At 34.1% G+C, this 14,087-nt stretch overlaps 1 protein-coding gene across 2 annotated transcripts in view; it reads left to right on the top strand.

Moving 5' to 3' along the window:
• Positions 1 to 14,087, top strand: part of LOC131064978 (peptidyl-prolyl cis-trans isomerase CYP38, chloroplastic) — a 48,026-nt gene that overhangs the window by 20,076 nt on the left and 13,863 nt on the right. For both annotated transcript variants that reach the window (XM_057999318.2, XM_057999320.2), the window contains one exon: positions 6,951 to 7,186. In XM_057999318.2, the coding sequence (XP_057855301.2) occupies positions 6,951 to 7,186 (236 nt within the window). The remainder of the gene's footprint in view (positions 1 to 6,950; positions 7,187 to 14,087) is intronic.

Raw genomic sequence — 14,087 nt, 5'->3', positions numbered from 1 at the left:
TTGGTAAAATGGTTAAAAGTATGCCTAAACTTAGTTTATCTCATGATGATGCTTGTAAAGGTTGTGCAATGGGTAAGAATGTGAAGAGCCCTTTTCATAAAAGTGATAGTAGGGCTAAAGAAAAGTTAGAACTTATTCATTCAGATTTATGTGGTCCCATGTCTGTAGCATCTCCTAGCGGCTTCCTTTATTATGTAATCTTCATAGATGATTTCTCTAGAAAAACATGGATTTACTTTCTTAAATCTAAAGAGTCTAAAGAAGTCTTAAATAGATTTAAAGAATTCAAAGCCTTGGTTGAAAATACTACTGGAAATCAAATTAAATGTCTAAGGTTTGACAATGGAGGTGAGTACACCTCAGGTAGTTTTTATGATTTCTGTATTGAGACAGGAATTAAGAGGGAGTTTTGTGTTCCCTACAATCCTCAACAAAATGGAGTTGCTGAAAGAAAGAACAGGACCATTGTTGAAGCTGCAAGAGCCATGATTCATGATCAAGACCTGCAACCTTTCTTATGGGCGGAGGCATCCAAAACAACAGTTTACATTCAAAATAGATGTCCTCATCGTGCTCTAAAGAATGTAACCCCTGAAGAAGCCTTTACAGGAATCAAACCTGACATCAGCCACTTAAGGATCTTCGGAAGCCCTGTGTATGTTCATGTGCCTAAAGAAAAACGAACCAAGTTGGATCCTTCTGAAAAGAAAGGCATCTTAGTGGGATACAGTGAATCTTCCAAAGCCTTCAGGATCTACATTTCAGGTCAAAGGTATGTTGAGGTAAGTAGAGATGTAACTTTTGAAGAAGACATTGCATTCAAAAGATCTAAAGGTTCATTATCTAATAATGATGATATTGTGATTGAAAATCAAGATTCAAATGTTGATACTAACCCTGAGATACAAAAGGAGTCCATTGACCTCCCGGATCAGGAATTTCAGGATGATCCAACAAAACCCATGGACTCTACAGATATACCTAAGGATATTGTGGTCAGCAAGAGGAGGCCACTTTGGGTTAGAAACACTATTCAAGATGTTGAAGGATTTGTTGCTCCCAGAGGAACCTTCAGAGATAGCAAGAGACCTCAAAATCACGCCAACTACATTTTTGTAATGTGTAACGTCATTGAGTCTGAACCTCTTGATGTCGAAGAAGCTATGACTCATCATGCTTGGAAATTAGCCATGGATGAAGAGTATGGGTCTATCATCAAGAATGATGTTTGGGACATTGTACCCAAACCCAAAGGTAAGTCTGTTGTCTCTTCTAAATGGTTATTTAAAATTAAGCATAATGCTGATGGTAGTATTGAAAAATATAAACCTAGATTTGTAGCTTGTGGTTTTTTCTCAAAAGGAAGTAATACATTATGAGGAAACATTCGCTCCTGTTGCTAGATATACTTCTATTAGGTCTATAATAGCTATTGCTGCAACCAAAGGTTGGGAGTTGCATCAAATGGACGTTAAGACAACCTTTCTCAATGGTGTTATTGAGGAAGAAGTCTATATTGAGCAACCAGAAGGTTATGTAATCCATAAAAGAGATTCTCATGTTTGCAGGTTGAAGAAAGCCTTATATGGGCTCAAACAGTCTCTTCGTGCTTGGTATGCAAGAATTGATAAGTACTTACTAAGCTTAGGATTTCTTAAGAATGATGCTGATGCTAACATTTACTTGAAGATATATAATGATGATATGCTTATTCTGGTTTTGTATGTGGATGATTTATTTCTCATTGGTGAAAATAAATTAATCATGAGATGTAAGAAAGAATTAGCTTCAGAATTTGAAATGAAGGATTTAGGTCTAATGCATTACTTCCTAGGGTTAGAAGTATGGCAAAAATCCAATGAAATTTTTTTAAGTCAAGGAAAGTACACTATTGATATTCTGAAAAGATTTAGAATGATGGACTGTAAACCTATGTCTACTCCTATGGAATCTAACCTAAAGAAGTTAAGTGTTTCTGCAGCTAACTTTGATTTTGCAGATCCATCTGAGTACAGGCAGTTGATTGGATCCTTGATGTATCTAGTCAATACTAGACCAGATATCTGTTATGCTGTGAATGCCCTGAGTCAGTTCATGAGCTTGCCTAAACTTGTTCACCTGGTTGCAACCAAGCACATTCTGAGATACCTGCGAGGCACTATTGGGTATGGGCTGAAGTATTCACTTAATACCTCAATCTTCTTGGAAGGCTATTCAGATTCAGATTGGACAGGAAGTGTCAAGGACAGGAAAAGTACTTCGGGTATCTGCTTCAACTTGGGCTCTGCAGTAATCTCTTGGGCATGTAGAAAGCAATCTTCGGTAGCGTTGAGTACTGCAAAAGCTGAGTACATTGCAGCATCTGTTGCATCTAGAGAAGCAGTATGGCTTCGCAAACTTCTTGTTGGATTATTTGGTCAATCTAGTGGTCCTACCACTATTCATTGTGATAATCAAAGCTGTATAAAGATGTCGGTAAATCCTGTGTTCCATGACTGGTCCAAACATGTGGAAACTCATTATCATTTCATTCGGGATATGGTGCAAAGAGGCACCATTCAGCTAAAGTATATTAGCATAGATGAACAGGTTGCAGATATTCTTACCAAACCTTTATATCCAAAGTGAAGTTTGAATACATTAGAGACAGACTTGGTATTGTGGAAAATGAAACCCTGGTTGAGAGGGAGTTTCATTCTCAGTGATTCTCTATGTAGAGTTTTGTTCATTCTTCGCTTGTATGCAAGAATGAAAGGATCCACTCTATGCTTGTGTGCTAGATGGAAAATTGTAATCATGTAAAGACCCACTTGTGTATTACACTTTTTATGCTTGTGTGCTAGAACCATCCTATGCTCGTGTGCTAGATCCATTCTATGCTTGTGTGCTAGATGGAACTCTAAAGGTTCAGATTATGTATTCTCTTCTTCCCTAGTTAAGAGGGAGTATTGTTTGTGAAATAGGGTGCGGATTGTCTAAAGGCAACATCCGAACCCCTATTGCGCTGGGCTTCCCCTTTAAGGTTAACGTGTAGATTGGACCTAAAGAGGGTAGCGTGCCCCCTAAACAGGTCCAGCCCTATATTGATCATGCCACACTAAACTAATTTTGGCGCCAAACATATACATTCAATTAAGGCCGACTTAAGGTTAGATGCACATATAAATAAAGGTCATTTGCCAAGTTCATACAATCAATTCAACACATGCAATCAGCGAAATTCTTCTGCTACTAAGAGTGCGAAATTAAGGAATGAACTGGGCGAATTTATTCAAGGAAGTCAGTCATTTGGTGTTCCTAATTCTGTTAAAGAGTGCATTAAAGAGCAGACTTGGTGCAGACTTGGCGAAATTAGAAGTGCAGATCTGAGATGACAAAAGAAGCAGATCTGATAAGAGGTTGAAGAGACCAGCTAAATATTGTATTGGTACAATTCAAGATTGAATACATAATCTGACCTGTGGGTCTTTAGTGCTGGGTTTTTCCTCTTTGGAGGTTTTCCCAGGGTATTTGTGTTGGTCTCTTATGCACTTGCTTTCACTCTTTCATTTACTTGATTATTGTTTACATAATGTTAGCAAATAATTAAATAATGAAAGTCTGATTACTGATCTAAGTCACAAAACTAACACCAATCACCTTCACACACTTCGAACACTCCCTATCAACTCCCAAATGGTGAGAAATGGCAGCTTACAGGTTTGTTAAATGTTTTCCAATCATACCCAGGAGTAGTAAATCACTGAAAACAAGGGTCGCCAGCATGAAATCGAGGTTTTTAGGTCCGGGGACATGTCCCCGGGTAAGCTTGAAATAAACTAATATACAAGCAAATGGACAAATTTGTACTTTGAAATTTTGAATAATTAGGAGTCCAAGACGGATGAGATGGTAATTGATCTAACAATCAAAACAAGGGTAAAGGGTGAACAAGTCACCATCAAATTTTACTTAAGGTCGTCAAAGTGAGCAGTCTCATGGCTGCACCAAGCACAACAACCCTGTAGTTGGGCATACGCATTGATGAGGAAGAAGTGCACAAGCAAGCCGAAGAGAGAATCAAGGGCAAATGTAGGTGGAAAGCAGAGAAAAACAAGGTAATGGGAACAAAAAGGTTGGCAGGGAGTAGGAAGAAGAATCCAAGTGGGATAAGTTAGAATGAAAAAGGCACCATTAGTGCATGTACAAGCCCCTACTAAAACTTTCCACTATGGATACCCAGGCCAGTTCATTACACTATGTAGAAAATGGATATGGCAAGCTTTGTGAAGCTCTTGGAGTGGAGGGGCTGATGACTGAGGCAATGCTGAGCGAAGCCCTATGTGGAACTGAAAGAAAAGAGACCAGCAAAGTCCATGTACAGAATTATATATTAGTGTGATGTCATATTCTAAGCGTGTTGTTCCCTAAAGCATTATATATGTAAAAGTTGAATAATCATTAATTATTTTGTACAATAGATTAACATGTCCTTGTTTGGATTCATCATTTTATGATATTCATCAGATATGCCACCTTGGAATCAGATTAGCATTTAGTGGAATTACTGTTACTGTCAAAGTCTGAAATGTTCCAAACTAGGAATATAACAATATCTTCTTCCAATTTCACAGTTCCGTTTTGCAACACTTAGACAATAACATTCAATGTATAAAATTGAACATAAATTTAGTCATGTATTGAAAATCGAGTGTTTCTTTGCCTTCTTATTGCAATAACAGTACGACTCAGAAATGTAATTCAGACTGCACCTTATATAAGGACTGCACATTCGATATCAAGCAACAGGACCAACAACCTCAAATATACAATTTTTCTGAAAATAGCGTGTGCAGTTCTTATAGGATAGCTTGGTGCAATAGAGTGGAAAAGGTTTGTGTTTGGAGGCGCAAACTTTTCTTACATTAGGAAATTATCTTTAACGCTGAGGATTATTGAAATCTGGAAACTTCTTGAATCTCCTTTGCCCAGATACCTGCTCAGAAATATTCCATAGCTTACAAGACCTCACCCTATGTTGTGGCTCTTTGCGGGATGCCCCAATATGCCTGTTCCCAACAATAATAATATGAGATCCCTTCAGGCTGAATGCCGTCTGTGCACGAATCCTTCAAACCAATACTAAGAGGTTCCGTGCATACAGGAAGCTCCGCCAAAAGCAAAGACCTCTATCCATGAATGTGATAACTGCCTCTGTTAAGAACTTCTGCTTAGACTGGTGGCAGACTTCAATCTCCGGTGCCACGGTTCAGGTATCTCTCAGTTTGATGAATCGATGATATGCCGTGCACACCAATCACCCAAATAATAATCTCTTTCACAATAATAATTATTGGGGTATGTCAATATTAAAGCTCGCTCAGACTCAGTCACTGAAGCCACAGGCACAACTTAATAAATATTGAATTCTTTATCAAACAATAAATTTATTCTTATTTCCATTATGGCAAACTTTAGAAAAGGCAGAGTATTAAGGAAACATATTAATTCATCTCACGGCAAATAATATTTACTTTGACTTTGGTCCAACTATTATTTAATTCCTACGATTTTACAATAAGATTTGTTTCCTTATCATTCCGCAAATGATATAAAATATTCAGGTAGCTCACGGCAAATACAATAAGCACCAATATTGAATATGGCAATATATTCTTACTTCTCAGACTAAACACATATATAATATTCACAAATTTCTTTATTCTTGAAACAAGCTCAAAATCTTACAAAGTTGTCTCTATCACAGACCTCATAAATTTGGCACAAATGTAGACTCCCTTCACGAATCCACTCCCAAGAAGAGTCAGGGTTTCGTCCAACCCTTCTAATCATTAAAGGTTTTCGTCCTCAGCAATTAGCTAATGCAAAGCATTGGACAAATTCATCATATCAAGCATGCTTTCCTTCCTCCATCGATCCTCCTTACAAAGAACTCCAAGAAGCATCTAAAATCCACTCCCAGAAAGAGTCAAGTTTTCGTCCAACCCTTCTGATCACTGAAGGTTTTCGTCCTCAGCAATCAGCTAATGCAAAACATCAGACAAATTCATCATATCAAGCATGCTTTCCTTCCTCCATTGAGCCTCCTTATAAAGAACTCCAAGAAGCATCTAGAATATTAGGCTGACTTGGCTGACTAAAATATTAATCATATTTTGGAGAACTTTACTTAATAAAGTGACAAAAAATAATATTTTTTATTATTTAATGAAATTAGTTAATATTAAGTCATCTTTTGTATTTCTAAAAATTAAATTAATTAATTGTCATTAAAAATTAGGGAAATTACAAAGTCCTTATTTTTCTCTGTTGTGGGAATTTTTCCAAACACTTTGAGTGGCATTTTGCTTGTGTCATCATAAACCTTTTAGACTGTGCAATTCAACATACCTTATGTGTTGAAATTCTTCATAGGTGAATACAGAGTTTGCTTTCATCTGCTCATCATATAAGCCTAACACTTACTGTTTTAGGGGCTGGCATCTTTGTGGGCTTCACTTAGAGTACACACATCTTGAGATACCCCTGTATTCCAATTTATTATAGGCCAACACAGAGTATCACTTCCATTGAATCTGCATTGAAATTAAAAACTTTAGTCATAGAGATAAGAATCTTTGTGGGCTTCACTCACTTGGTTAGAGACAGTATCGGTATCCAGAAAATTAAAGATATATTTCTGTTCAGTGTAGACCTTTAATTGAGAAAAAATCTCTTTTCACTAGGTGGGAGGAGGATAGCAGTTGGTCAATCATTTATATATAGGCTAATATATGCTTCTAGTTTGTGGGGAAGATTAGTGAACTAATTTCAAAAAGAAAATTGATTGGCCTATGAATCGGGACATTTTATTATGCTTAGATGAAGTCTACGTTATATGCATACATCTCATATTTTAATTCCTTACTGATTTGCAGCTGAGATGTTCCTCGCCAATTGGATTTCTGCAGTGTGGAGGAGGATATGGTGGACAATTTCCCCTTTGATGTGCCTGAAGAATATGCGGATAAACCTCTGTTAAAAGGAAGAGCCATGGTAGAAATGAAAGTGAAAATCAAGGATAACCCCACTTCTGATGATGTTGTTTTTCAGCTGGTTCTAGATGGCTATAATGCACCTGTTACTGCAGGAAATTTCGTGGATCTTATACAAAGACATTTTTATGATGGTATGGAGATTCAAAGAGGTATGCTCACCTTTGGTCTCCCTTTTGTGTTCTCATTTCTTGGGAGTTTGAAATTATTTACTTTGAAAGTGAATTTCTATTACTGTTTGAGTTTTGTACTCGCATTACCTTTACTTTTAGTCAGGCAAAGTTGATAGAGTATAATATACCTATTAAAGATGTTTTAATACTTGAATTTGCATCTATGATGACAATTGGACGTTTTTGGAAAATTTTGCACAAAAAAAGTAAATTTTTAATTTGCATATGAATGACTCACCAAATATGTGCGTTGTACTTCACAGCTAACTTTTCTACATTCTTGTTTTAGGTAACGTAGGAAATAAAGCTAGCCTTTATTTTTTCTGCCATATTTTACTTGTGCCAGAAATTAACAAAGGTTGTCAAGAATCTAACGTAGAAAGGAATTTACTACATTTTTGATTCCCTTTTTCATGAAGTTCTTTTGAATGGCTTGAGTTCATTGTTTGAAATCACATTGCAAGCAATTGCAATTTTATGAGATAGCTATTGGAACGTATAAGCTTGAGGGTTACTCATAAGTCTTTCTTCTAGTTCTTCATCACTCACGCCCAACTTTGAATATTTGCTTTTATAAAATTCAGTTCTATTCTTTTTTATTTTGTTTGCATAAAATAGTTCTTAAAAGAAAAACAATAGCAGTACATTTTTTTAAAAGTAGCATATATTATTAATGTTAAATGACTCCATGAAGAATCCGAGTTTATGTTGATCATTGGATTGTGTTGAAATAGTAGCTAGCTCGGATACCTAGCTATTGTATTTTAATGTTGTCAATGGCAATTAAAATACACATGTATTATCTATTATGTAAATCGAACTTAGGGCTGGGCCCAAATACATGTAACTTGTAATTATGTCTTGCTTGGGCAAGACCTATATATAATGTAACTTGTGGATAGGACAGGTCCTATAAATGTAACTTGTGGTCCTATATTGAATGTGACTTGTAGATAGGGTAGGCCCAATATGTATTTTGAGCGATTATGTAATTGGGTTGGGCCCAAATTCATGTAGCGTGTGGTAAAGGAAATCAAGCAATAACGTCTTAATAGGTCAAGACCTATTTGGATGATATACATAATATTATTATTAAATTAACAAGGCAGGTAGACTTGAGACTTGACACCACAAGTCAAGTATATAAGCAAGTCATTTGCATAGCATAATGAATCAATTCACATACAAGGCGAATCATTCTTAAGGCTGTCAACACATGTAATCTGCTCTCCAACATTTGGCGATCTCTCTCTCTCTCTTGTGCAAACTTGCTCCTCATCCATTGTGTGAAGGCTGGCTGTTAGGTGATGCTATCAAGATCTTGCGAAGCTAATGAAGACTTGCCTTGAGCGAATTTGATGCCGATGATAAGGGCTGCAATCTCCATTATCATATAAAGAGGAATTCAGATCTGTTATCTTGCTGGTTGAACAACAATTTGAGATAAGCACACTTGCCTTGTAATTGCCTACATTTGAGATAATACACATTGTACTTTGTGGCTGGGTTTTTCACCTCCAAGAGGGAGGTTTTCCCAGGGTATTGGTGTGTCTTGTTTTGTGTTTTTTTATTGTTGTTATTGTTATGTTATAACTTGATTATTTAAGATTAACACCTGATTGCTTAAAATTAATATGGTATCAGAGCTTTAGGTCAATTCTAAATAATCAGATTATTAGTTGTCTTTCACTTTCAGTTTGTTGTTAAGTTTTGCAAGATGGTTACAGGTCTGAAAGTTGAGGACAGACTTGAAGGTGCCCTAAATTTTACACCATGGAAGGTCCGTTACAGTTTGTGAAAGATAAGGATCTAACTGAGCCTTCGGATCTGGATGAGCTAAAGCAATTCAAGAAGTCTACTGTGAATCAGAAAGTTCAATAACAATGTCTGCTTGACAAATTAAAGGCATTGATGGGACGATAGCAAGAATAAGATTTCAGGTGCTCTCATTCCTCTATTCTCAATTATAGGGTTCACCTGGTTGAAGATTTGCATCTGATTACCTTATTGTTATTAGTGTCTTATCTAGTGCATAAGGTTCTCTTGCTTGTTAACTACTTCATCTGAGGGTGCTTTCATATGTCGGTTTGTGCACTTGTTTTCAGATCTTAGTATTGCCTAACTTTCTTCCTAAGGCTTGGAACAATCACCCTGGTTCGAGTCTTGTTCTTGTGTTAAGAATTTGTTCTAATCCAGTTTGAACTATTGAAGATAGTTATGCCCTACTCTCTATTTTTAAGTATGTTTAGCTCTCAACCTATTTGATGTGGTGATCCGAATTGATGCATTATACATCCTTGGCACTTAAGACTTCAGCATGTGTATTCGGATATAAATCTAGGAGTATTATGATGGCAAGCACAAATAGAAAGATGAATAAATTTATAGGAGATTCAGAAACATGGAACCTCAGTCATTGGTGTGATAGACATTCTTTCTAAGTCTTGAAATGCTCAATAGTCTTGCTGCTTTGGAATTATATACTTTTATGGTGTGTCTCTTGATTTGCATCAAATCTCTTAACATCGTATGGACTGCATTTTCTGTTCTGTTTTATGTTTGGATAAGGTTGTCATATAGGGTTGTGACTGTGTAACACTTGGTTCTCTTCAGCTCTTCATAATAAGCTTTCATGTTCTTTGTTATGCTGTTATTATAATCTTGCTCTGCTCCTCTTGTGTAGAGGATTGCCTTTAGCTCTAATGCATTTTCTGTCATGGCTTTCATCATCCTTACATAATATTCATTGCGACACTATCTCTTCAATTTAAGCATATTGCCTATTACATTCTTTGAAGTAAGTATTCTCTTGATGATGAAACCTAAGATGAATGAGGTATCTAACTTATTGAAGTTGGCTTTCGATCATACGCTTGTGCTCAACTACAATGTGTATCCTTGAGTGGTCAATATTCATATCTGATTTTACGCATTGGCTAGAAAGACAATTAGGCTTATATACCTTGCTTATGGATTTTGTAAAATGTTTTCTGAAGTCATACACTTGCCTTAGTTTTCTAATATAAGCTAACTCTTTGTTATTCAACTATGGAAAACAATTTTAGAATGTTGTGTAGCTTTACTCTATGGTTGAAGTTGATCATAGATTGACAATATCCTTTTGAGCAATCTTGGCATATGTTATCAATGGCGGAAGTCTAGATAAGTGACTTTACATGTTAATTCATTCTATTGGGATATTTTTTCTTTTCAAGAGTTTCTTGAATTACCATGCCTTCAAGCTTAAGAGGGAGCTTGGTTTCTTCACTTGAAGGTATGCCTTGATCATAATGATTGTACTATAGGTCCATTTTGTAAAAGTGAAGTAGGGAAAAGGTTGGCATTTCTCATCTTTGATTTATGGCTGCCTTCCTTGATTGATTATTAGTTTATGCAATCTTCATGAGACTTGATTACCACAATTTTATATTAAGAATCAAAAGAGAGTTCCATATGGAAGTTTTTTGAAAATATGAAGCTAGATGTAGTTAGAAGGAAACATTTGCTCTTGCTGTCAGATATACTAATATTAGAACCACCATAGCTAATGCTGCAGACTAAAGAAAGCTCTCTACGGTCTCAAGCAAGCTCCTAGGGCTTGGTATGAAAGAATTGATAAGTACTTAGTTAATTTAGGGTTTTATAAGAATGATGCTGATCCGAACATTTACTTTAAAGTATTTAATGGTGAAATGCTAATTCTGGTTTTATATGTGGATGATTTATTTCTAACTGGTGAAGATAGTCTCATCTTTAGATGTAAGAAAGAATTAGCTACTGAATTTGGAATAAAGAATCTAGGTCTAATACATTACTTTCTAGGGTTAGAAGTGTGGCAAAGACCTAATGAAATTATTCTAAGTCAAGGAAAATATACTATAGATATATTGAAAAGATTTGGAATGATGGAAACTAACTTGAAGAAGTTGAGTTTTTTTTTCAGCTAACTCTGATTTTGCAGATTCTTCAAAGTATAGGCAGTTGATTGAATCCTGGATGTATCTAGTCAACACTAATTTGCTATGTAGTAAGTGCACTTAGCCAATTCATGAACCAGCCAAAGCATGTTCACTTGGTGGCAGCGAAGCACATCCTGAGATACTTGCGTGGAACAATTGGCTATGGACTGAAGTAATCAATTTGGAAGGCTACTTTGATTCTGATTGGGCTAGAAGTATTACTGACAGGAAAAGCACTTCAGGAATTTGTTTCAGCTTGGGTTCCACTATGATCTCTTGGGCCAGTAGGAAAGAGTCCTCAGTTGCATTGAGTACTGTAGAAGCTGATTACATTGCTTCAAGTGTGGCAACTAGAGAAGTAGTTTGGCTTTTTAAGATTCTTGCTGGGTTGTTTGGATCAAAGAAGCATTAATCGTTTGGGGAATTAATCGGCAAAACAAAAGTATGAGATTTTTTGAAAAAATCGGGAATTAATTGGGGAAAAAATCGGCAAAAAATCAGATTAAAAAAAAGTAAAAAATTATAAAAAAAGAGACAAAATACTTTCTTTTTAAATTTAAGGGCATTTCCATAGCACAAAGATGTAGGTAGGTTGCTGAATTGGAATCAAAATCGGGGTAAGTGGGTACAATATATCGGTATGTCAAATTTTTTTTGGAGGAATTCAGTACGTTCAGTACATCTGTACAAAAAACATATTAAAAAATAAATATATTTTTAAAATTAAATATAGTATAAATTAAATATATATTAAAAATGATATAATATACATTATAAATTTAAAATAAATATAATTATATTTACATTTATTAATGGTCTATAAAGATACGAATTTTTAATTTATAATTTTTAAATTATTTATATTTCTAATTTACAATTTTATTAAATTATATAATTATTCTATATAGTTTAATAAATGGCACACTAATATAATACATAATAATTTTAATTTACAAATTATTTTATTTATATTAATTATATATTAAAAATTAAATAATATACATTATAAATTAAAAACAAATATTATTATACTTACATTTATTAATGGTCTATAAAGATGCGAAGTTTTAATTTATAATTTTTAAATTATTTATATTTCTAATTTACAATTTTATTAAATTATATAATTGTTCTGTCCAAGGGGTTGAGCTTAACTGGCTAAAACACTGGGTTCTCACTGTGGAGACCCAAGTTCAACTCCCAATAGGGACATCTGAAGTGAAATTCTAAGTTGTGACTCTTGGTCTTCCATAGGATGGGGAAGGTCTTGGGGTCAATCTAATGGAACTCTAAGTTGTGACTCTTGGCCTTCTATAGGATGAGAAGGTCTTGGGGTCAATCTAGTCAAACATAATAATAATAATTCAAAGATATGTAATGGGGATGGGGCCCCCTACTGTGTCCCCACTGGTTCATAGCTCCAGTCAAAAGCTATTCAGGCTTCGGCCAATTACCAATCAAAAAAAATAAAAAATTATATAATTATTCTATATAGTTTAATAAATGACACTAATATAATATATAATAATTTTAATTTACAAATTATTTTATATATATTAAAATTTAATAATATACATTTTAAATTAAAAATGAATATTATTATATTTACATTTATTAATGGTCTATAAAGATACGAATTTATAATTTATAATTTACAATTTTATTAAATTATATAATTATTCTATATAATTTAATAAATGACACACTAATATAATATATAATAATCTTAATTTACAAATTATTTTATATATATTAAAAATTTAATAATATACATTTTAAATTAAAAATAAATATTATAATATTTACATTTATTAATGGTCTATAAAGATACGAATTTATAATTTATAATTTACAATTTTATTAAATTATATAATTATTCTATATAATTTAATAAATGACACATTAATATAATGTATAATAATTTTAATTTACAAATTATTTTATAATGTTAATTATTAAATTATTTTTAATTATATATTAAACATATAGTAAATAATAATATAAATGAATGTAAGGATTGTTGCTTATAATTTTTTTTATAAATACCTATATAAAGTTTATAATCCCCCAAATTAGATGTCATAGTTTTTAATTTAGAGTTCAGATTTTAATTTAAAGTTCTCAATAATATAAAGTTACCAAAAATAAGGAAACGACGGAAAACTTATTCTCGTATTTTTGAAGCTTTATTAGTTGCAGGAACGTTATTTCCTATTTAATATATAATTCCCAGGTGAAATAGCGAGACAAGGTGAGGCTCTTATTCAAAATGCAAAAAAAAATATTTAAGGTTTCAATTTTCAGCGATACAGAAAGTCATTAAGGTTTTGCAGAGGTCAAAATGTCTGGCAAAAAATCAAGGACAAAAATTTCGAACCCTAACTGATTCCATGTAAACTATACCTAGAATCGGTCTATTTTAATAGGTGATTTTTTAGGGTTTTTGTCATTTTTTTAGCCGAGCAGATGTTTCGCAATTTTTAAACACGATTTAAACACGATTTTGCAGAGTTCTACCCGCAATTAATCGGCCAAAGTTGTTGACTGATAGTCAACAATTTTTTGGCCCGACTTTGGGGAAAAAATCGACATTTTTGACGATTCACGATTATTCATGATTAATTGCGACTCAATGCCGACTTTTGCTTCTTTGGTTTGGACAACCTTGGGAATCCACTGTTATTTATTATGATAATCAGAGTTGTATTAAAATGTCTAATAATCCCGTGTTTCATGACAAGTCAAAACACGTGGAAACTCATTATCACTATATTCGTGATATGGCACAAAGAGGTGCCATCCAGCTGAAATATATTAGCACTGATGAACAAGTTTTTGATGTCCTCACCAAGCCTCTAGCTCGAGTGAAGTTTGAGTACTTCAGAGAGAAGCTTGGAATTGTGGAGAACACAATATTGATT

The sequence above is a fragment of the Cryptomeria japonica genome, chromosome 6, assembly GCF_030272615.1.
Source record: "Cryptomeria japonica chromosome 6, Sugi_1.0, whole genome shotgun sequence".
Lineage (NCBI taxonomy): Eukaryota > Viridiplantae > Streptophyta > Pinopsida > Cupressales > Cupressaceae > Cryptomeria > Cryptomeria japonica.
This window is presented reverse-complemented; position numbering and strand designations above follow the sequence as displayed.